The 24,563-nt window shown below is 42.7% G+C and overlaps 1 protein-coding gene across 1 annotated transcript in view; it reads right to left on the bottom strand.

Moving 5' to 3' along the window:
* Window positions 1-24,563, bottom strand: part of SVEP1 (sushi, von Willebrand factor type A, EGF and pentraxin domain containing 1) — a 132,307-nt gene that overhangs the window by 77,798 nt on the left and 29,946 nt on the right. The window contains exons 4-6 of the mRNA XM_074812946.1: window positions 6,955-7,113; window positions 6,529-6,708; window positions 1,250-1,429 (exon numbers count right to left, since the gene is read on the bottom strand). Coding sequence (XP_074669047.1) covers window positions 1,250-1,429; window positions 6,529-6,708; window positions 6,955-7,113 — 519 coding nt within the window. The remainder of the gene's footprint in view (window positions 1-1,249; window positions 1,430-6,528; window positions 6,709-6,954; window positions 7,114-24,563) is intronic.

Below are 24,563 nucleotides of genomic sequence, written 5' to 3'. Positions count from 1 at the left end.
AAGCAGCAGAGACATTTTCCAGCTAGCACTCTTCCCTCTGTGACAATCAAAGTTAACTTTCATACTGGATATTCAGACTCAGCAGAAAGAAGCTATTGTCATGGGTAATCCAGGAATGGAGGCAATATTGCATGGTGTGAAGAAATCTTCTGCTACAGAGTGGAGCTGGATTTTAATAATCAAAATGCTAAGCTAGGAAGGATGAATTCAACTGATGAATACAGTTAATCTTCCAATTATAATCTTCCAACAGGATTTCAGGGTCCCTTCCTTTTGAAGTTAATTGAAGTTCTTCCACTGACTTCAACAGAATAAAGATCAGGATCCCTTAACAAACTGTCTTGATAAATTAATACTTGTGGATTATTTTCATCATTTTAGAGATATCTACAGTTAGAAATGTCTTCTTGTCTCATGCAAAGCCCATATTTTTAAGCCTGCAGTAGAACAGTAAAAAATAGTCACAGGTTCAAGCCAAGTCTGGACCCAGGTAACATATACTTCACCCTGACTTTAGTCAGCACTGGATCAGCTTCTGAATTGCTGGACTTTAAGCTTGTGCTTTTTTTTTTTTGCAGTCTACCCTTTGAAGTGTTTCAACTGTATTTCTTCCTCTTACCTTTCTAAGTTAATTTAACACCTGTCACTAGTCCTAAATGGGTACTTCTGAAATCTACAATCTTCTGTTTCTGAAACAGCAATGTATACTTACCTATATCTGCACAGCTGGTGTGATCTCTGAATCCTGCTTTAGAGGTACCTGGTCCCTAATTTGCCTAAACTCTTATTTCCTGCTGGGAGTTCAGCAAAAGTGACAACTACCACCTCTCTACTTGGCACTCACAGTGACTGGCTAACACACCTTAGTCTTTGTCTGGAGGTCATCTTTAGCTTTAAGATGGTAACCCAAAACCCTGGTTGCTCACATTTCATCTACAGTATAGACCCATAACTTGCATGTTTCCTACAACACATTGTGTGACAGTGTCTTAACACTCACCGGATGCAACAACCTTTTAGTTATCAGCTGTCTGTGCTGGATTTCAATGATAATCTGTCCACTCCCTCCACTTACAAATTCCTTTGTCCCTCCCTAACTTCTAAGACCTGTATAAAACATTCATAGACAAATCCTCATTCCTTCTTAGTACCACCAGATAACAAAATAGAGAGAGCTTCTCACTTGTGACGGCATGTCAGAGAAGGCTTCACTCTGACATGAACAGACAGCGTGTGATCATATACCTACCCACACACTTCGGCTCCTTTGAATCCCACTGTGAGGTTCCCTGGCAGGTGAGTTTGGTGTTTCCTTCTATTTCATAGCCCTCACTGCAGGTCACAAAACATACTGTCTTATAGGAGATATCAGCTGTTGAACAATTAATGTGTCCATTTTCAGGAGCCCGAAGTTTGGGACATGTTCGAACTGCAAAGGGAAAAAAACACCAGTTCACTCTGCAGCACTGAGAATAAGTGGAGTTACACTAGTTTGCCCAGGTTTTCAGGGGTGGGACAGGTACTGGCTTGTACACTAGTTACAGTAGTTTGTACAAATTTAGGGAATAGGGCTGGAACAGGGCTGATTTTTTCAAAGGCTTGATGCCTTCCTCTTCCTGAAACAGTCTTACATAGCATGTGTGAGCTTGAGCACACATTTCCAAGCTCACCTAAGTTCTGATGTAAGTCCAGGCTAGCAAACTAACTGTGCTCAGAAACATTCCTAGCCATTGAAGGCATCTGTCACAGTGTGTGGCTTGTGCTAGTAATGTCTATCAGCCTTCAAAACGGGACAGGAATCCTGTGGAAAAGTGTGTGTCTTTGGAAGTTTCTAATCCCCCAGCCGTGCCTGAGAGTTCTTTGGTGGATTTCCAACTGGCAGTCTGGTACGGGCTGAGTGCACGCCAGGAAAGAGACTAAGAGCTTATTAGCAGGGCAGATGACAGTGTCCCAGTGCTCAGGAATATTGTCAGGCACTCTGGAGTGTATTGATGTAGACACAGGCATGTGTGAGCCTCCACAAATCGGTAGACATTCACCATGGCTGGGGGGGAGAGAGGGAGAGGAAGAAGGAATACATGGGATTCATAGACAACAGGACAAGGAGAGATGAAAAGGAACAAATTATACTGTTGCTGAGACAAAAGAGACCCTTTCAGTTTCAGGTGTCAGGCTCCCCATAGAGGCAGCCCTGGCTGCTGCTTGGCACAGAGGCCTTTCTCCTGCTGTGTCTCATGAACACTGCAAGCAGTGTGGTGCCAAGGAGAAAGCAGTCCTGTGCAGGATGCATGTGCAGAAAGGGAAGTGGACCATGAAGGGTGATCCTCAGATTGTCTTATCGTTTTGTTACCAAATCTTGATGCTGCAATTTAACACAAAGCTACACTGTCATTAAGACTGATCCCAAAACAGCTGAATGATAGTAAGAAGAAAGAAGTAGTAGCACTGGTATGCCTGGATTTATGTTCTTTGTTTCAGTGTCATAACCTCAAGCTCTTCTACTAGGACCTCCTTCCTTTGCACTGCCTCCAGCTCTCTTGCTCTTCAGCCAGTATCTTCTGCATTTGTCCCCTTGCTCCTCTCTGGACAAGACTCTGAGCTACATACACACTGCCTAGTCTCTGGGCTCCTCAAACAGCTAAGCTGTACACACATACTGTCTGGCCATGACTATGTGATGATGATACATGTATGACAACTGGGTGGTATCAAGTCCAAATGTGTAGATGCCTGCTGTGGTCCTAGTGCACCTTTTCCTTCAATAATTCATGTCTCTCTTCAATAACCAGCTACTGATTTTCCAAAACTAGTAGCGGAAAACTCGTATGGTTGAAATCCCTGCTCTCAACTGAAGCTGGCAGATACTGTTCAGTATGTTCAATAGTTATTAGGAGGAGAAAAAATACACAAGTGTAAACAGTGTGACCGCTCAAAAACACAGTCAAGATGACTGCAGTTCCCTAAACTCTGTTCTCCCTGGATTGTTTTCCACAGCTTCTGCTGACCTTGCTGGCAGGTGGGCAAGTTCTGATGATGGCTGGCTTCAGAGATCTGGATGACTTCTCTGCTGTGGTTTGGGATGCCAGTTTTTACCAAGTAACCCATCCTTGCTGCCGCCAGGTAGGAGGCAAACCATGAGCTACTCTCCAAATGCACTTGGAAGTAAGCCAACTTGGCAGCTTCCTCTCCTTTTCCCAGTAGTTGTTCACTCTGCACACTGATGAGACAGGACACGCCTATATGGACTGAACAGATCACTAGACACCCTCAAACTAATGAATGGGCAGATACCGTGAGAGCTCCTTCAAATGAAAGACAGCTGTACAAATGCCAATAACTTACAAGACCCTCAAAGCTACAAAAATCACGCATTACGTAATGTCTTTTTAAAAAACAGCTATAGTGGTACTTGAGTGAAAAAAAAAGTAATAAAACCTATGTATATTGGATAGGAAATAAATAAAGGAAAAAAGCCACTCAGATACACTGGATATATCTTTGCATTACCACTGTCTCATGTTTACACTCTGAAATTACTATTCCTCTTGTGCTTGCACATACACAGGCATCCTCTACAAAGTGCTTTTAAGAGTATAAAAAAGATCCTGAAACTTCCATCTTGCGAGAGGCACTCAGAGATTCAGAGCAGCTGAATCTCTGTTGAGACACTGTGTCTCAACTGTAGTCAAGTGAGTAAGAAAGACATTTTTACAGCTGAATCACACATGTTTATACAGAAGAGAACAGTCTTTCTCTTAAGGTTTCTATGGAAGCCTTTAATACCTGATCTGTGGTAAAAGGAAGCAAATTCTACCAAACTCTAAGGCATTGTTGAGGAAGCCTGAATGAATTAAGAGCACTGAGGAGGCTCTCAACAATGTTAACGTGCTTACAGAGAAGGTACTCCCTTCCACTACCTGGTAAGTCTAGCCACCTCTTCTGGAAGGACTGCACAACGGTAGTGCTCCTGCCTCCTCAGTGTTTCAATGTTCACTCTTATGCAGTGTCTCCGTACGGCTCTGGCAGAAGCCTGTAAGTGAGCCCCTGTTATCCTGGTTATGGTTCCATGCATTAAACACAAAACCACCCACTTGTCAATAAGGCATTTTCCATGACCAAGAAATATTTCCATAAAGCCAGTGAAAACAACAACGGTATATTCTGCTTGCTCTGGGTTTTCTCCCAGTACATTTTTCTGGATTAAATACAAGCTTTGTAGTGGTTTTTTTCATCGGTCACTGTTAATTGCATGACACGTCTGGATTCATCACTTTCCAACAGCACAGCAGATTTTAGCTAGCAGAACAATTGATGAGTGTTTAATGTCAAAATCCAAAGCAGTGCAAAGGGATTTCCTTCAGTCTCCCTTCCTAATTTATGTGATAAAATACTCCTGGGATTAACAAGACAGCTATAAACTGTGCCTTTGATCTTGCTCCCTTTCATAGCTGAGTGAATCAAGACTAGCAGATCCGGCGCATGTAAAGGTAGGATTTTGTAATATACTTTTTAAGTAAGTCTTCAGTATGATGGAGAATGGCACAAGAAAAACAAAAATATATCCTTTCAATGCTTCAAAGGATATTAACTCAATATCAAGACAGTATCTCATGGCAGACTTTTCTCCCATCTTCTAGACAAATCCTCTGTTAAAGGAAGATCATGCAGCAACACCCAATAGATGAATATTTTTAAATGCCCCAGAAAGTTTTCCAAGTACTAGAATCTTCTACTTCTCTACAGACAGTGGAGATGAAGGATCCTTTCTTCGTGGCTGACTGCAGCTTTCCCCACATTTTTTGCACTGGACGATACTGGGTGACAGAAGATTTGACTGACAGGTGCTCTTTCCCAGTATTCCAGTCTACCTGAAGCAGCATGTATCTTTGGTCTATATTTTGACTGCTGGAAAGACAACAGCTCTAAGTCAGGCTTCTCAAGATACCCTCATGGTACTGGCCAGTAATTTATTTCTGTTGAAAGCTTTTCCTTTCTGCTTTCTGTCACTGGAAGCTATAAAGGAAGACTAAGTTTTCCAGGATTATCTGAAGAAGAGTCCTGCAATGTAAGCAGAAATGAACTGCTGTATAAGAATGTCCTGAAGAACTGATGTCTAGCTCAGATCTCTCTTTTCAGAACCACGACTTGCTGTTTCTTTAAGGGTTGCAGTGTTTGCTCTAGTGGCATAAAGTGCTAATGCCTTCAAGGATCTATCCTGTCTCTTTCCCTGAACTCAAGGCCGGGGCAAGAGTTACAGAAGGAACTGATGAGTTCTTATTTACTAGCTTCCAGTGTGGCATACTAATGTCAAGAGCACCCAACTCAAGTTAAACATGTTGAACTACAACCTGTGTCTGTTGAGGAGATGAGGGCTGCTACCTGTTTTTAAAAGCTCTCTTTGGAAGACATACGGGACAGGACTACATGGGGATGCAGCTCCCACCCTAAATCATCAAGAACCCAACCTCGGGCAGAGACAAGTGATAACAAAGCAAAACTGCATTCCTATGTAATTGTAAGAGCTCCAGGAAAAGCTTTTCAGGGTGCTCCTCCCCATGACTCCTCCCTTTCACACCTTGTTTGTTTCTTTTCCAGCTAACATTCTCTTACAGTGAACCTCTAGGATACTGCCAGGTCTTCCTAGTGAAACGTCACTCAAAATTCTTCTGAAGACTATGCTCAAGGCCCAAGCTTTCTTATTTTTCATGAGAAGGAAGTGTAAGAAAGCAAAATGGAATTCTTCCATGCTTGATGTCTCTCAAAGCCAACACATATCTACGCCAGAAGTCTGGTGGATATTCTAAAACACCCATGTCGCAAGGTCTTGTTATGTATTTGACTACTTGCTAGGTTCACTGGATCTACATAATGCGGATACAAAATTGTCCTGGTTTAGCCAGGATAGGGTTAAGTTTCCTCAGCAGCAGTGGGGGAGCTCTAGCCGGGTTGATACCATGCGGATGTCACATCCTGGCGTGGAAGCGGGACAGTCAGTTACCGCGTGTACTGTGGGATTTGCTCTGTTCTCACTGCTGTATTGGTAGATATTTCACTCTGTTCATTGTTATTACTGTTACTGTTATTGTTATTGCTGTTGTTTGTTGTGTTGCTATTGCACTGTTGTATTAAACCTTTCCTTATCTCAGCCCCGGGGCTTTGTATTTCACTTCCTTTGTGGGGGAGGGGCAGCGGCCACGTGGTCTCAGACCCCGGCAGGGGCTAAACCACCACAAAAATTCACAGACATTAGGTGGAGAGAGGTTTAAGGAAGGAGAGTGTAGATTCACTTGCAAAAGACTGTCTGTCTAGTAAATATTGCTCTGCATTCTCTATTGTAGATGTTCTCCTTCCATTTTAGGAAGGAGCGAAACAGTGACTGGAGTTGGAGTTTACCTTTGGAACATTATTTCACCCACGAGCTACCCGGATCAGATCTGCATGCCCAACTATGTAGTGAGCAGAGAAAACCACTGTTGAGAACAAACTAATCCAACAGAAAAAGACTTTCCAAACACATGACATCCATACCTCTGCAAGTAGCCTCTGATCCAGACCACTGGCCATTTGGCTGACAAAGGCGGATGCTGCTTCCCACAAGATCAAATCCTGCTTTGCATCGGATCCCGCAGGCAGCATTAAAGTAATTGTTGCAGACATTCTGGACAAAGTAACCATTTTCAGGGGGCTTCAGTTCAGGGCAGTGAACAACTAAATAATTAAACAACCACAACAGAGTTATGATGCTAGCTGGAGTACAACAGGCTACTGAAGGAATACAGTTTTTTTCATTTCCAACTTGACTTGCGTCTTGGTACTTCTGTTGTTTTGGAATGACACAGAAAATCCTGCATGCAATTTGACATGTTCTTCAGAGTGCAAACACAAATAGCAAAACTGTCCCAGCACTGCATTGTGCATTCCAAGGGTATTCTGCTCCTGGATGGAAACACTTACCTTCACAGGTTTGTCCTACAGCACGATATCCCTCCTGGCATGTACAATCCTCAACAGAGGTACTTCCTGGTGGAGAAGTATGATTCTCATCGGGACATGAGATGCAAGTGCTGATTCCACCTGGTGAACCTTCAGGCTTGTATGTTCCTGGTGGACAAGCTGTTGATCAAAAGAAAACATGGCAGCAAGGAGTTCAGGATATCCACCTTTCACAGCTAGCATAATTTTTCAGGTGTATTGCTTTGTCTTTTTACATTATTTTTTCTGCCTCATACATCCAGTGTCCCTTGGGGACACCTGGGGACTGACATTAAGTCCATGATTATTCTTGAAAGGAACCCCAGTCCCAATAGACACACCAGGTTTTCACTGTGCTTACCTCATGAAGACTTTCTTGATTTAGAGGTGTAAAAAATTAGTTCAGACAAAATCCTTGCCGTTCAAAACTACACTGAAGTTTAATGCATACACATTCTTAGTAATGAGCTAGCAAAAAATCCTGCCCTGAATTGACACATTATAGATGTTCTACACACTATACTTGCTAAAATGTATGAACCACGAACAATGAAGCAATCAATCAAAGCAACTGCTCCCTGAAGCTTTTGGACTCATTTATACCCCATTTAATCTTTTTAACTCTGTGCATCTACATGCACAAGCCTTAAAAGAGATTCAGATGTCTTCAGAGGCAGGGAAAATGCATTGGGAAAAGGCACCTCTCACGTAAGAACTTCCGACTGGTTGGATCAGTCTGAGGCAAAACTCCCCGCTCTAGTGAGACCCAAGGACTACTACCCTCTCCTGGTTTTTCAGGTAGGTAGTGACGACATTACTAGGAGAAGTCCTTAAGCAATGAAGAGAGATTTCAGGTCCTTGGGGAAAGTGATTAAGGGGTCGGGGGCACAAATTGTGTTCTCCTCCATCCCTTCAGTTGGGGGAATGGATGAAGAAGAATACCGGAGAACTCAACAGATGAACTTGTGGCTCCAAGACTGATGTTACCAGGAGGGCTTTGGAGTTTTCAATCATGGGTTGGCATACAGGGCACCAGACCTTTTGGCGTTAGATGGGATGCACCTGTCCCAGAGGGGGAAGAGGATCTTGGGGCAGGAGTTAGCTGGGCTCATTGACAGAGCTTTAAACTAGATCTGAAGGGGGAAGGAGGCAAAACATCAGCCCATCTGAAGTGCATGTAAACCAATGCACACAGCATGGGTAACAAACAGGAGGAGCTTGAAGCCATGATGAAACAGGAAAATTATGATGTCGTGGCTATTACAGAAACATGGTGGGATGTCTCCCATGACTGGAGTGCGCCTGTTGATGGCTACAAGCTCTTTAGGAGGGACAGACAAGGAAGGAGAGGTGGTGGGGTGGCGCTGTATGTTAGGGACTGTTATGATTGCTTTGAGCACAAGTGTAGTGAAGACAGGATAGAGTGTCTTTGCGTTAGAATCAGGGGGAAGGCCAACAGGGCAGATGTTGTAATAGGAGTCTACTATAGGCCATCCACCCAGGACAGAGAGGTGGATGAAATATTCTATAGGCATTTAGGAGAAATCTCATGATCGCTTGTCCTTGTTCTTGTGGGAGACTTTAACTTCCCAGACATCTGCTGGAAATACAACACAGCAGAGCGGGACCAGTCCTGGAGATTTCTGGAATGTGTGGGAGACAACTTCCTGACACAGCTGGTGAGAGAACCAACCAGAGAAGGTGCCCTGCTAGATCTCCTCTTTGTGAACAGAGAAGGACTTGGTGGACAGTGTGGCGGTCGGAGGACGACTAGGGCACAGCGATCATGAAATAATAGAGTTCTCTAGTCTTAGAGAGGCCAGGACAGGGGAAAGCAGAACTGACATCCTGGACTTCAAAAGGGCTGACTTTGTCTGGTTTAGGCACCTGTTTGAAAGGATCCCTTGGGAGACGATCCTGACGGGTATAGGGGTCCAGGAAGTCTGGGCGCTCTTTAAGAAGGAAGAGTTAATGGCTTAGGAACAGGCGGTCCCCAGGTGCTGTAAGAGAAGCTGGTGCCAGAGAAGACCACCCTGGCTAAACAGGGAGCTTTGGCTGGAACTCAGGGAGAAAAGGAGAGTTTAGAGTTTTTGGAAGAAGGGGCTAGCCACTCACAGTGATTACAAAGATGCTGTGAGGCTATGCAGGGCAGAAATCAGGAGGTCCAAAGCCCAGCTGGAAATTAATCTGGCTTCAGCAATCAAGGATAACAAGAAATGTTTCTATGTCAGTAGCAAAAGAAAGACCGGGGAGAGCCTCCATCCCCTGCTAGATGCAGGAGGAAACATGGTAACAAGTGATGAGGAGAAGGCTGAGGTCTTTAATGCCTTCTTTGCCTCAGTCTTTAATAACAAGACTAGTTGTATTGAGGGAATCCAGCCTGCTCAGACAGAGGACAGAGACTGGGAGAACAACCCCCTGCAATCCAGGAGACAGTCAGTGACCTACTGCATCACATAGACACACACAAGTCTACGGGACCAGACGGGATACACCCGAGGGTGCTGAAGGAGCTGGCTGGGGTGCTCGCCAAGACGCTTTCCATCATTTACCAGCAGTCCTGGCTGACCGGGGAGGTCCCGACAGATTGGAAATTGGCCAATGTGATGCGCAACTATAAGAAGGGTCAGAAGGATGATCCGGGAAATTACAGGCCTGTCAGCTTGACGTCGGTGCCTGGGAAGGTGATGGAGCAGCTCATCCTGAGTACCATCACACAACACATGCGGGACAACCAGATGATCAGGCCCAGCCAGCAGGGGTTTATGAAAGGCAGGTCCTGCTTGATAAACCTGATCTCCTTCTACGACAGGGTGACCTGCTTATTGGATGAGGGAAAGGCTGTGGATGGTGTTTACCTTGACTTCAGTAAGGCCTTTGACACCATTTCCCACAGCATTCTCCTGGTGAAACTGACTGCTCAAGGCTTGGATGGGCACACGCTTTGCTGGTTAAAAAACTGGCTGGATGGCCGGGCCCAAAGAGTTGTGGTGAACGGAGTTAAATCCAGTGGATGGCTGGTCACAAGGGGTGTCCCCCAGGGCTTGGTTTTGGGGCCACTCCTGTTTAACATCTTTATTGATGACCTAGACGAGGGGATCGAGTGCACCCTCAGAAAGTTTGCAGATGACACCAAGTTGGGTGGGAGCGTTGATCTGCTCGAGGGTAGGGAGACTCTGCAGAGAGACCTGGACAGGCTGGAGCGATGGGCTAAGGCCAACTGGAGGAGTTTCAATAAGGCCAAATGCCGGGTGCTGCACTTGGGCCACAACAACCCCAGCAGTGCTACAGGCTTGGGGAGGAGTGGCTGGAGAGCTGCCAGTCAGAGAGGGACCTGGGGGTGTTGATTGACAGCCGGCTGAACAGGAGCCAGCAGTGTGCCCAGGTGGCCAAGAAGGCCAATGGCATCCTGGCTTGTATCAGAAATAGCGTGGCCAGCAGGGACAGGGAAGGGATCTTGCCCCTGTACTTGGCACTGGTGAGGCCGCACCTCAATTACTGGGTTTAGTTTTGGGCCCCTCATTACAAAAAGACATTGAATTACTGGAGCATGTCCAGAGAAGGGCAACGAAGCTGGTGCAGGGTCTGGAGCACATGTCGTACGAGGAGCGGCTGAGGGAACTGGGGGTGTTTAGTCTGGAGAAGAGGAGGCTGAGGGGAGACCTCATCGCCCTCTACAACTACCTGAAAGGAGGTTGCAGAGAGCTGGGGATGAGTCTCCTGAACCAGGTAATAAGCGATAGGACAAGAGGGAATGGCCTCAAGTTGCACCAGGGAAGGTTTAGACTGGATATTAGGAAGTATTTCTTTACAGAATGGGTTGTTAGTCATTGGAATGGGCTGCCCAGGGCAGTGGTGGAGTCCCCATCCCTGGAGGTGTTTAAGAGTCACGCTGACATAGCGCTGAGGGATCTGGTGTAGTTGGGAACTGTCAGTGCTAGGTTAACAGTTGGACTAGATGATCTTCAAGGTCCTTTCCAACCTAGATGATTCTGTGATTCTGTGAGTCATATCTCTGCCTTGAATCCTATTCTTCAGGAAACCATCATAATTATTTATTTCAGAAGGATGATGTGAGAAACAGGGGAGTGACTAATCAACAGGTGCTAATAAAGTGAAGTATTGATTGATCTGATTACCATTTTAAACAGAACTCAAAGACACTTGTGCTGATAAACACACCTCTTGATGTAAAGTTCAGGAAATATTTTGAGAAGGTTAAGTAATATTAACACTGAAACTCAGCTAAAATAGCTCTCATGTCATTAATTTCACCGTCTACAAATTTTCCTAGTGGCCACACTCTCTTGCAGACTGCAAGTCAGCCTCTCATTTCCTCCCCTCAGTACAGTCATTTTGTAGCATCTGATGTAGCTCTAGATGGTACCCTCGAGTGCCTTCTACCTTACAGAGTCAGGTGTGCTCTGCTTCTGGAGCAAATCTCTCCTACTAAGGTATATTTCCTAGAGTTCAGGGATTCTGTCAGTATCAGTCCTTTCTTTGGTAGATATTGGGCCAACTCTGTTCTGTGAGTTAGGTGCTAAAATACTCTGACTTTTTTTAATAAAAACAATTTCCTTCTTTCTAGGCAACTGTGAAAAAAAACCTCCAACAAACAAACAAACAAAACACCTAAAAGAAACCCCAGCTTCCTTTTCCTTCATCTGTCATGGCAGAATTGAATTTCGTAAGCCAAATTTTACGGATTATACCTTAAAAAACCAACCCATATGAACAGTTAGCACTTATTCTTTCCAGAAGGAGCATGATCTTTTGAATAGCTTCCAGTCATAATATTTTTGTTTCCTCTTCAGAAAAATTTCAAGTTTTATTTTGAAGAAAGCAACCAAGTGGCTAGCAGTTAAGAGGTGATTTTGGGTGCTGTAAATTGGCTTCACAGATCTGTATTTTAAACACACTTTTAAAAATGTCTAAGCAGTTAAGGATGTAAGTACAAATCAAAGCATTTCAGGAAGGAAAAAGTGGAGAAAAATCCAAGCAGAATTAGAGCTGAGAATTTTTCATTTTTGTTTTGGGACTTTCAAAAAAGCTTTTGCAAAAAAAATCCCTTTCTTATAGGTCACCTGCTTTTTCCGTCTGAGACATTACTTTTGGACTACTGCTGCTTCTTTCCTCTCTTCTGTGCAGAAATCCCCTCCCTGGACATCAGGTCTTTCCGAAATATACTTTCATGCTTCAGATGACCACCTCCAAACTGACTAAGTATCAGAGGTATTACTCTCAAATCTCTGAAATACTTTCTTCTGGCACTTCATGGAAGTCTCTGTGCATCCTTGTTAAAACTAATCAGTATCCAGCAACAAAGTGATGACGTGCCTCCAAAAGGATACAGGAAAAAGTGCAAGTTAAGTACCACAGGGGACCTGCAGTATGACAAAGCTGCCCTCCATGTGCCAGTGAAAGTAAATTAGTCTCTACTGTTCTATGGGTGACATATAAAATTACTAAAATAAATGTTTCATTAAAAAAACAACAAAACAACAGAAACTCAACCTAACTTCTCTCTTTCTTGCAACCTCACCTTAGAGGAAGAAGCAGCAGCTCTTTTCTGTTTCTGTTTTGAGAACTATGGGATAAAAATAATCACCCATTTTATGACACCAGCATTTTTAACAACAAACCCAGTAATTTACTTAGGGCTTTGAATCAGTCTGGCTTTGACAAAAATTATTCATTCTGAAATTATACTTACAATTTGCTCTTTCCAGTGAAGCAGCAGGAGGTAAATAATAGTGTTAAAATGGTTATTATTGTCTCTACTGGGAAAGACAAATTTCCCCAAATGCCCTGATTCTTTTTGTATGCTTCAAATGCTTCCCACTGCCCTTCTAAAAAGTTGAACTATGTCTTATCCTGGCCTTTTACATAGAATCTTCTCCAAGCCTGAGTCCCTGAACTGCTCATTGACCCCACATCTCCCCTAGATGTATTCAGCTATGGAACTCCTCACAAGCTACATTCAAAATTTCCACAACGTAACACTACATTACAGAGCTATTTCCAAGCATGTGAGATCATGCAGTCTATCCTGTGATGACAAGAGATGGTTTAAGAATGGAGCATAAGCCTACTGATTGCTGTGACGTCCCTCTCAGACAAGGGGGACAAGTGACTCAGACTCACAAATCCCCAATGGAGCGGACAACAAGTCTCCAAGTCTAAACATTTATTAACTACTCACAATGTACTAATTGAACACACGATAGTTGGCTAAGTATATAGCAAGTTGTGGCAAGCAATATAATATGCCTTGCATTTCTTAATGGGAAAGGGAAAAGAGGGAGATAGAGGGAATGGGGAAATACAGATCACTGGTCTGGGTTTCTGCGCTGATCCTGCCAGCGAGGGTTCCAGGAGGCACAGGAGACATCTGTCTTTTTCGCTGGCATCCGTCTTCTTCGCTTCACTGCACTCTCTCTCAGGCCCCCCCCCACCCCGATTTATACCCACTTTCCTTGGGTCCGTCCCCTAGGTCAACCCACATACCTACGTATCCCATGTACGGGGAGGGGTAGGGTGTTTCATGGGATGATGTAATTAGCACGATCATGTTAGCCCTCATTAGCATATTGAGGGGTGTTAACTTTAATATGCATTTCATGGATAAAGAAGCAAAGGTCATTCACCGGACAGATGGCCCTTGAAGTTTTGGCCAGGTGCACCAGAGCAGAGCCGTCCTGTCTTCACAGGGCTCCCTCCTCCAGTCCCATCTTGTGTTATTGGGGCAGCCTTATCAGCTTCGACCTCCACAGAACGCACCTTGTGACTCATAGTTTTGTCTTGCGAGTGTTTGAGGCATTTCTTTGATCAGCCTCAACTTTTGCTTTCTCAGGCTGGTTTTCTTAGTTTCTTGCAGGCCTGGTTTCTCGTCTCTCACAATTGCTGTGCATTTCCATCACGGCCTTAGAGATTAGGCTGGCCACAGTTTAGTTTAAAACCCTTCAAAATCAGCTGTGGAAGTGCAGACTGGACTTGCCCATACGTGACCCAGCTAAACTGCAGACCCAGGAGGGACCCAACTGAGGACAGCACTACAGCATGGCCCAAGTCTACACACAGCAACACATTCAGAGGCAAGAGAGAACTTGCGGGGCAAGCAGATCTGGAGAGTACATGTGGCCCCATCCAAGACTGATCGTACAGGTGTCTCTCTGGGGTCGATTGTGAGAATCAAGCAGTGCCAAATTTTCATTGCATTCTAGTCACCAGTCTGCACTCACCAACGAGCCCCCTATACCTGCAAAAAGAACTGCAGGGAGAGATCATCTTCTCCAATGCTAATCTGTAAAAACAACTTGAATTTTTTTCCAAGGCTTGCTTCCCTTTGTCAACAGTGTGGTGGTATAAAAAGGCTCAAAATAGTGTGTGAATGAACCCCAGTGTAAATAAGCATCAATCTGACACTGGTCAAGAATGATAAAAAAGGCAAGAATTTTAAAACGGGGAAACAATTTTAACAGTATCAGCCTTTAAACAGAGGACACTTATGTGCACATTTGCATGTACGATCTTCTCATCAAAAGATTTAACTACTACTGACTATACGTGAACCATGTTGTTCTTTACCCAGAAGCAAGGGGAGAAGCGAGGAAATGCTTTTTGTTTAATGTAATTCTCCTCTTGAGACCAGAATAGTGAATACTGAGTTACACCAGAGGATTACCTCTTTGTTACGAGAATGAAAGGTTATCTGGAAGCAGGGATTAGTGTGCTAACTCAAACAAGCACAGGCCCCAAACTCCCCAGGCACGCAAAGATATCTCACATTGAAGTTGCCATCAACTACAATCTGCTTTCATAAAATGGTAGATATTCACCAACGATTCAAATTCAGATTCTACTGTCTGTGGTAATGACAGTGCAATAACCTTCTGATCAGAAATGGGAATGAATACATGCTTACTTCAGCATGCCTCTTGCATTTTCCTCCTCGGTTATGCTCTCCTAGGGTATATAACTAACTGAAAAAATGTAAGGAAATCCAGCATGTCTTTTCTGTTTTTGAACACTATAGGGCTTGATAACTTCTTAGGCCACCAATGGAACACACTTTCCTACTACTTTATCTATCAAAAAAAAAAAATGTGCACATAGAAAATAAATCACTAGAAAGGAAATATGACATAGGTTTGCTAGAAAAAAAGAGCCACCGGGTAGGCATAAAAACATTTCAGTCAATGCACATGTATTGACAACATAACTGTACATCAAGACACTGCCAGAAACTGAACAATGGACGTGGAAAGTCAGGAATGTCCATCAAAAAAATCAAAGGACAGACTTTCAAATTCAGTAGGAATTCTTCTGCTCTGCCTGTCTACAACAAATGTCAACTTTGATATTTTAACCTTCAAGCTAGAAGAATTTAACATTGCAGAAGTGACAACGTAAAACAAGGTATATTTCAGAGATTCACCACTCAACATGTATTAGCCAGTATGGCTTTTTTTAAACTGCAAACACTAAAGCCAGTGGCAAAGTTACGGTACTGAACCCACATGATGGGACAAAGACTCCAGTCTGGATTTAAACAGGTAGAGATCATGTATCAAAGGGTTCTACTCTGTGACACAGGGTCACGATTCTTCCTCTGAATGTACGAGTACAAATTTTAAGGATAAACAGCTCTGCCTTAAAAATGTAAATCTTTTAAAATCCTGGGAGAGCAGGCAAGCTCAATTTCCTCTCCAACTACACTAGTGTATCTAAGTCATTGAAATGGAATTATTCTTCATTTATCCCAGAGTAAGAGAGTGGAGAGTCAAACTCCATGTATTTCAGAGATTAATTTGAGGGATTTTGTATTTTCTTCAATGAATAATTTCTCCCACTAACTACATTTACTAAGTAATCCCTGGTATGATCTGTTTTTTCCACACTTGATGCTAATGAAGGATCCGATTAAGGGTTTATCTTTTGCAGGATATGACAGGAATCAGCTAGGCAATATCCTGCTCCCTCCTGCATCAACCTGAGCTCTATTCGTACACTGCCACTGTAACGATTGTAGTCTCTTAATTCTCATTTTTTCCCCATATGTGTAAAGCCTAAATGAAATGACACTTGATGCAAAATAGTCTTTATAACTCAATCCCCAAACTTCTTAAATGAGGAAAGAAAGCTAGTTTTCCATTTAATTGAACTGGTTTTATGCTACTGTAATTACTTTTATGACAGTGATTAAATGGATACTCATTCGACATAATGAAATAGTGAATCTGTCCCAGAATCAGAGTACACCATGAATACTATTCTTGTTTTGGTTTGCTGGTGCCTACTAAGAATGATGCAATTCATAGGCCACAGAATCTTTAAACAATGATCACTGGATGTTTGTATTCAATTCTTTCCCTGTCTCCTCAGGCTTTGTTACTGAATATACATGGACAGAAGATTGTCGGTTATGTGGATCTTTGACCTGGCATATGTGGTCTTGTACTTTTATTCATTTGTTGGAAGTTATGTGGATGATCCAGTGTGTGTCTAGAACTACTCTGAATTATAGTCCACAACATCTGGACAACCAAAACCTCAAATTAACTTACACCTATGCCCTTGGAGGAGAACTACAGCCTGAGATTCTTGAGCCTTGGCAACTGCTAAAAAAAAAGAAAATTCGAAAATATGTCACCCTGACCTTCATGTGCGTGAAACAAGTGCTGTGGTAGCTGTATTTGCCATCTGTCATGTTTTAAATTTGTCACCATGGGGCTGACTATAAAAAACCTTCATGAGGAAGGAAGTACAAAGAAGTTACAATACATTATCCTGTGCTACATCTTTCTACCCTGGCATGTGCATCTCTCATCGTGACAAGGTACTACACGACCAGATTTGACTAAGGGTCGGGCTAGGCGCAGCCTCTATTAGAAGAAACTCTGGGAACAAGGGTGTGTTATGTATTCCCTGTGACAATGGCCTGCCAAATAAAATATACTTTACAAGGATAATGCATGGTGTCACGGAGGAAATGGCAATCCCCATTCCACACCAAGCAGCCACCGACTTCCTGATGCCTTTCCACTTACTGCTGCAGCGGAAGAGTTTGGGATGCCTTGCAATATTAGTATGCAGTGCTGCCCAGCCCTTCCTCCTGCCTCCAAAAAACATTCTGCTTCTGCTGCACAGTTTGTTTGTAAGTGGCCTCTGCAAGGGAAGAACGTGAATAACATGGGAGCCATACTGATGGAAATCACGACTGCAGGAAACTCCTCAGTCCCCTGTCCTCTCCACGTATTTCACAGTGGTATCTCTTGGCTCTTGCTGTAACTATTGTATTCTGCAAACCTGGGGCACCAATGTGCTCCAGGATTCTGTAATTTTCAAGTATTCTACTAAACCAAACAATAAACCATGATTGTGGGTCTCTCTCCTGGTGTTTACAAGCCAAAAAATGCTCAGCTTGGGCCAGTGGAAAAACAGACTACCCTGGCCTCTGAAAAGTATCTCAGTGGACCTTCACATGAAGATCTTTAAGCCAGCTTCTCAAAGACCTTCCACACCCTGGGTCTCCACTATAGAGACTGCATCCAGAAGTTACAGCTTTTCCTGTCACATTTGAAGTTATCTGGGAAGATGGGTTTTTTAAAAATCTCCTATATGGTAGATTTGTCAAAACGGGCACTTTGTGCCTATGAAATGCCTTTGGAAAGCTAAGAAGAAAAAAATCTAAACCTCTGGCAGATACTGTAATCCACCTTTCTGCAGTTTGCAACATGTATGGTGCCATAAAAAAAACATGAGTTAGGAGCATGCTAGGATTACAAAAAATACTCAAGGAAGTGGCTTTAGTTAAACACATTTGACTTGTACACAGACTGCAAAAGAAAACTCTGAGCCTTCCTTTAAGTGTAGGGATCAGAGAAGGATTTTTGCTAAGTCCCACCATGTTCTCCAACTCTTTAATATCTCCTGTTATCCCCAGCATGTGCTCTGCATTAATTTCTGACAGCACTGAACCTGCTTATCCATCTGCTCTTTGTCAACATTCCTTAAGAACCTTCATGGCAACATGATTAGCAATTTAACAAGCTACATGTCTTCTCTGTTCCTATTTGGTATATTTTGCTCCATCTCCTTACTAGATTTACAACTTTCCTCTCACTGGGGAGAGCACGCTGAAACAAGTCAGAAGTTTAGCTACTTCCATACATGATATATTGGGGAGGGGTTCATGCACACTTTTTTATTCAGTTTATAGACATCAAAACTGCAATATTCCACTACCAAGTAGGCTGCAGCATTTGGAATGACACTTTTGAGATGATCTAGCTCTAGATTTTTAAGCACTTCAAACAGTCATAACAAACTTTCAGCAGAAATAATTTGTTCAAGACAAAAATGAAGATCTGGGATCCTCTGCCATGGGGCAAAAGAAACGGAAAGTTGCCTGGAAGGAGATGCAGTCCCTTGGGTGAACATACCATCTCAGTACCCCAAGCATACACAGTGTGGGGAACAATCTGCCTGCTGAAGAATATAAGCCCAAGAGCTCTCACAGTTTGTAAAACTTAGGATGCCCACAAGGACCTCCTTCCACAGGGAGGTCTGGATGTGAGCCACAACTCTGCTGAGCATCCCCAGGTAGGCTTGAAGCCAGCACATTTAGATAGGATTACTGCAAAGCAATGATTCTCACTGCAAAATATCCTCCTCAGTAATAGCAGCAGTATTGAGAATACGTAGAAAATCCATTTATGCCTGGTTTTAAAACTTTTTAAAAAGCAGACCAACTATTATATGTTAAAAACATGTTGAGTGCCTTAAACAGATTCATACTTGAACCACACATGTGCATTGCAAGACACAGAGCTTTTAAAAGTATTTTAAATGTTTTACAATCCTAAAGACTACTATATACACTTTTACAGAGGGTAACTTAAAGAGGAAAATCCTGATTCCATGTACTGTATTGTAACTTAAAAAGAAGCTTATTCATGCTTCATTCAAGCTACAAGTTCACAAAATACATCCTGACAACTTCTGCAATTTGTATACACAGAAATGGCATTCATGTATTGAAATGAAGCTCTTTTAGTTTAAATCTCAGTGGCATTTTAGACAGGTGGGGGGTTTGCTGTTTGCATAGAATCTTTGCCTTAATGATCAAGGCTAACCTTGGTGATACATTTGGAGGGCATATGCAAAACAAACATAAACATGTCTACTAACTACGGGTATCAGCTCATACCAGCACTTTTGGTACTTTGAGCCTATATACTAATTTATGCCCTCACCCCCCTGCATATTTCTAAAAGTGTACAACAAATTCTGAAATGACAAAAAGGTCTTTCTGGGAAATTAACTTTGTTGATTGTGCAAAGTTTGCCATGCAAATAGATTATTTATGAATTTATTTATGTGCAAGTGAAGGTTTTGTGTCCAAAACTTTGCATACCATCAGGCCCTTACTTGAAAGGGGAAATAAAACTAATTCTGAAAATACTTTGCTAAGACCAGAACTACTATACAGTAGGCTTCTCTGGACATGGTCCTCACCATAATCACAGACACGCACTCCTCAGTAAGTCCTGATTACTGTTGATGTGACAGCACATGCTACTCTCAATAGTACTGCTCTAAGTGCCCTGGATCTCTGGATAGCTTCCTTCAATTTAAATACATAAAAACTGAAAAGGAACCTCACCATCCTGTTCTTATTTGCCATTTTAATATACTTGCTGTGAAGTTATATCTTTTGCTTTTAGAAAACTGTAAAAAATACAGACAGGGTGAAGTAAAGAAATTCCATTAAAAAGAACTCCCAACATTTTGTGCCACTCACAGATGAGCAAATACCTGTTTCAGAGATCTAGTATCTGTCTCATCAGAAGGCACTGGAAGTCCAGTTTTCTCTAAGCCTGGTCCCACCATCATACCATGTATCAAATAACTCTTCCTTTAAGCTGACAGAAAGGGTTCTGGATTAAGAAGGAAAAGGGAGGGCCAAGGAAAGGACACATTTGCAGAGGGGGATTACAATCAGATGCAGGGAGCAAAGTCACTCCACATTTTTTCTTACTTTTTCATTACTCCTCACTGTACCAACAAATCCACCCCATCACTTCCCTAACAGGATGGACTAGTAAGCAGCTACTAGATGTCCAAAGGGCCAAAATTATTGCTAGACCAAATGCCAAGTGATGGCAGTTAGATATATCAGAAGAGTGAAAAAGCCCCATCTGGGCTGCACTATATGCTGCTTGGTTAACTTCTGCATGGGCTAGAGGCACACACTGGAAAGGAAGAAATAGCCTTCCTTTACCCACAACTGGAAAGAAGGACTACTTGGAAAGAGAGAAGTCTGAGCTGGGGCTTGGGAAAAAAAAAAATGGTTCCTTAACAACTTCTGATGTGCTACATCCAGAGAAAGCTGGACAGAAGTGAGAATCTACTCCACTGCCTGCAACTCTTGGGACACGCTGAAATCACAACTCAGTCAGTGCTTGTTCAGCACAGCCTACAGTTTCTTCCAGAAGCAGGGAGCAAGAGCCAGTGGCTAAATCAACAGATCACCTTCTCCTGGGATTCCTCAAAGGTAATTTTAACCAAAATAACAGATTTGGGTTTAGAAGTTAAGAAAGCATGCACCCCATGCATCACAGCACTGATAGGTTTCTGCAGTGAAGAACATGCCTGGTGGTTCAAGATCCATCTGCATTGTATTCACCTACTCAACAACATGAACACATTTTTGTGTTCAATGATTCTTGGGACCTGAGTGTAACTAAAAATGACTCTCTGGTCAAACTGAAGGAGTGAACTGGCTTTCCTGAAAGCAGCAAGTTGCATGAGGATTCCACGAGGACTCAGACTTCACATCCTCAGATTTTCTCCTTCACATTCAGGCAAAAATTGTGAATTTGTTCTCTGGCAAAATACTAACAGAACCCTGTATGGTCCTTAATTGTTTTACTAGTCTAACGTAAAACGCTCCCTTTCTGCTGTTGCCTCCAACACCTACTCCCAGCAGTTGTTGGTGCATAAGATCATGGAAGGGAAAAAAACCCCAAAACTTATTTCCGCCTCCTTTCTCTGCAGATCAGAGTAGTTCCAGTTGCTGAATCACAGATGGGGAATGCAGCAAGTAAAAGCTATTATAAACAGGAAAGTGAAGCCATTTCTGCCAGACCCTCAATAAACTGTCACTACTGCATTAGGTGCCAAACTTGGCCTCTTTTCCACATCCTTTATTTTTATCATTAAATATACTTTTCAACAACAGTGATTATATTCCTATTAAGTAACATTTCTGAGCACTGAAGATATAGCACATGACTGTGCAGATGGAGAACATATGTCACTATTTCCATGTTTATTTACTTAGCAGCCCAGGGAAGGAGTCAGACAGTTTTTGGTTAAGAGAACTGAAGCACATGCAATGGCTCAGGCCAGTAATCAGACAATAAGAAGTGGTTGTTTTGCCAACTATTTTTTTACATATTGTGAAACTATCCCAGCTATCCCTGTGTAGAGTTCAGAAAACTGCTGTAATCTCGATGTTATAGTTTCTACTTAATTCCTGGAATTGCTACTGATACCCAAGATTTATTGTGAAAAATCCCATAAATCCCATTCTCCATTCCTCATGCAAAGAAACTGACAGGATCTCCTGAATTCTTTTAAGATGATCTAAATACGTAGATCAAAATAGTCTCGTTTATGGAAAGCAAGAGCACTGAGAGAACAACTGGATCACTATGCTCACTCTTAACTGCTGCTTGCTCAAGAAACATTTGGAGAACTGACTACTTCTCACTTAATTTCCCCCATTTTCCCATGTCCTTCTCCCCTCTGATTTCTTTGCAAGACATAAAGGAAGTCCTTAAGGATGGATCTGACTCTTGCTAAAGCAATGTCAGCTGTAAGCAAGAGGGTCACCTCAGATTTGAGCTGAAGGCATGTGTTTTGAGTACAAAGTCCCATGACTGTCAGCAGTGAACTTTACTACCACAAAAGCTATGGTAAAAAAGGTTAAAGATGAAAAAGATTATGTTGTAGTACCACAACCAAATACACAGCCTTAGTCCTCAGTCTAACAAGGCTTCCTTCTGTGAAGAACCTCCATTAAAACATTTCTGAACAACACCTTTCCATCCCCCACCAGACACCATTCATCTGGTTTCCATCCCTTAGCCACTCTGCAAAGAGCTAACCTTCTGCAGTGTGGGAGTTCTCCCATAAAGCAGGAATCCCTAGTTAGTCACATGTTTGGAAGGCTCCTTCTTGCTATCAGTATTGACCAAACATGTGCTAAAGTAGCAAACATCCAAAGGCTTTACTGAAGTGCAGCTGTTTAAACTAGAATGAAATAGCTTGCTGCCCTGCCAGAAAGGAAGCAGGGAAACATCAGAGTGAGATTCTTTCAAGAACTGTCAGGTGTTCAGTCTCTCTGTACATCAAAGGGAAACTGTGCTCTGTAATCCACTTCTCCATCTTATTCTCAGGTTCAACAAGTATTTTTTTCACTTCGAAGAAGTAGAATCACTTGTCCTCTTTCTAAAGGGCAGCGAAATCCTTTGCATGTTTTGGGAGGAAAAAGGTCTGCCACATTTCTTGTCCTACCTTCTCTAAATGCATGCTTTTTTTCTGAGCTTTTGCCATAAACAAGGCCATCTACACCTGCAGAGATGGAGAATAAAAAGGAGACAACATACTTAAATGCAACCTGAAGAAAAAAAAAAAAAAAAAAGGTAAGCAGCAGTAATGATTAAATGACTGCTTAATGGACCTAAGACTTATGACTATTAAACCATTGATTTTTAGCTAAAAAAACCTATTCCTAAATAGCACTTGATTCCAATTAATTAGGTTCACAAAATAATTAATGCTCTCTAAAAATATCTGAGTTTTTCCTGAGTTGGAGCCAAGTTCTTGGCTAGTTTCTGGCACTTTTGCAGACTGCGAACCAGTGAGGGATGCAAGCGACAGATGATAAACTATCTCTCTGACGTAGGAATGTATGAGGCACTGCACTTTCTATTTCAATGTAGGAGGCCTCCCAAAAATGACCTTAGAAGTAGTGAGAATAAATCAATCTCTAACATCACTGGGAGTGAAATTTAAGATGTTACAGACAACTTTGTGAAGCATCACATTAACATACCTTGAACTTGTTACCTTTAATACTTGTCTGTGCTTCAGCCTTGAGGCAAAAAACCAGACAAGTAACAGAGGTAACACATCACCTGCATCTCGAATGATAGGTAGCTAAAAAGAAGTGGGGGAACTAGAAGGCAGTAAGGGGCTTCCCACATGTTCTCAGGGTGCAAGTTGCTTTCTTGTCTGTGACACAGTGGAAGTGCCCAGGCAGCTGCTAAAGAACTGCTGATGATGGTGAAGAACTACTAAGAGAGTGAAGACAGCAGAATTCCGGAGGCTGACAGAGCATGAGACTTGATTTCCTAACTGGAACTGAAGGCCATGCAAACTGTGGTCTTGGGGACACGGTACAGCTTAGTATTCCTTCTATGTCAAGCTCCTCTGGCACCTAGGCTAGGAGAGACATTATCATGGATGAATACTGAAAGAAGCATCACTGCCAAGCAGTGGAAAAGGTATGAATGAAGGTAACCCTCTGCTACTGTTACACTAAAGAGATACTGGCAGAAGGTGCTTCAGTGTCTGAGCCTGTTCTCAGTCCAATTTTTTGTGATCACATTATTTCTGTTCTCATGGGTTTGGACTGTGGGCACAAGGTGGTATACTGGTCCAACTGAAAAAGCCATATGCAAATACAGCTTGGCTACTCCCATTGCTGAAATCAAGTCACTAACGAAGAACAACTGTCCCTGTCTTTGTGTACTCCTATGCCATGACCTAATGCTGCCACCACCCCTGCACTGCCATTGGGACAGTTTTGTGGAGTGTTTTTGGCCAACCGGGAAGAATATGGGTGCTCACAGAAATGCCATGTTTTACATATAGTTTGTATTTTGTAAGGCATTGTATTTTGGATTTCCATTCAGAAATAAAAAAGAGCAAAATTTTGGTATACAAACTACTGCTTCTGTGAGATAGATAATAATGGAAGTCCAAAAGAAACACCAGCTTAACTACACGCAGCTCTTCTGGTATATAACCATGAGGTTTGGCAAGCATTCCTAACATTCTGTGTTGACACCAAGACTCCTCAGAATAAGCCTTTCACTTTCCTCCTTGTACTGAGAAAAACTCAGTCCCGTGAACTGAGTTACTTTTAAGAGTAATTTTTGCAGCACTTATATTCCTGCAGGCAAACCCCTCTTCCACATCCTCTGTCTTGAGACCTATCACACCTCTGTGCCACAGCGGTATAAAAGATGCAGAAGATTTAAATTTAGCTGTTGCATTTAAAGGTACTAGAGCACCTACACTGGCCTCGACTCACCCCAGAGTGAGGACACACTCTGTTGCTGCTGTAAGATGCACTGGGCTTGTCTCCTATGATGCCAAAGCTAGGGCAGCAGGCTTTAACAGACTGCCAATCCCAGGCCTATGTAGGCTTCACGGGATGCTCTGAGGGCAGAAGATGGGTGAAGCATGAAATGAGTGATAGAAAAAGAAAACATAGTAACAGGCCAACATTTTCC

The sequence above is a fragment of the Strix aluco genome, chromosome Z, assembly GCF_031877795.1.
Source record: "Strix aluco isolate bStrAlu1 chromosome Z, bStrAlu1.hap1, whole genome shotgun sequence".
Lineage (NCBI taxonomy): Eukaryota > Metazoa > Chordata > Aves > Strigiformes > Strigidae > Strix > Strix aluco.
This window is presented reverse-complemented; position numbering and strand designations above follow the sequence as displayed.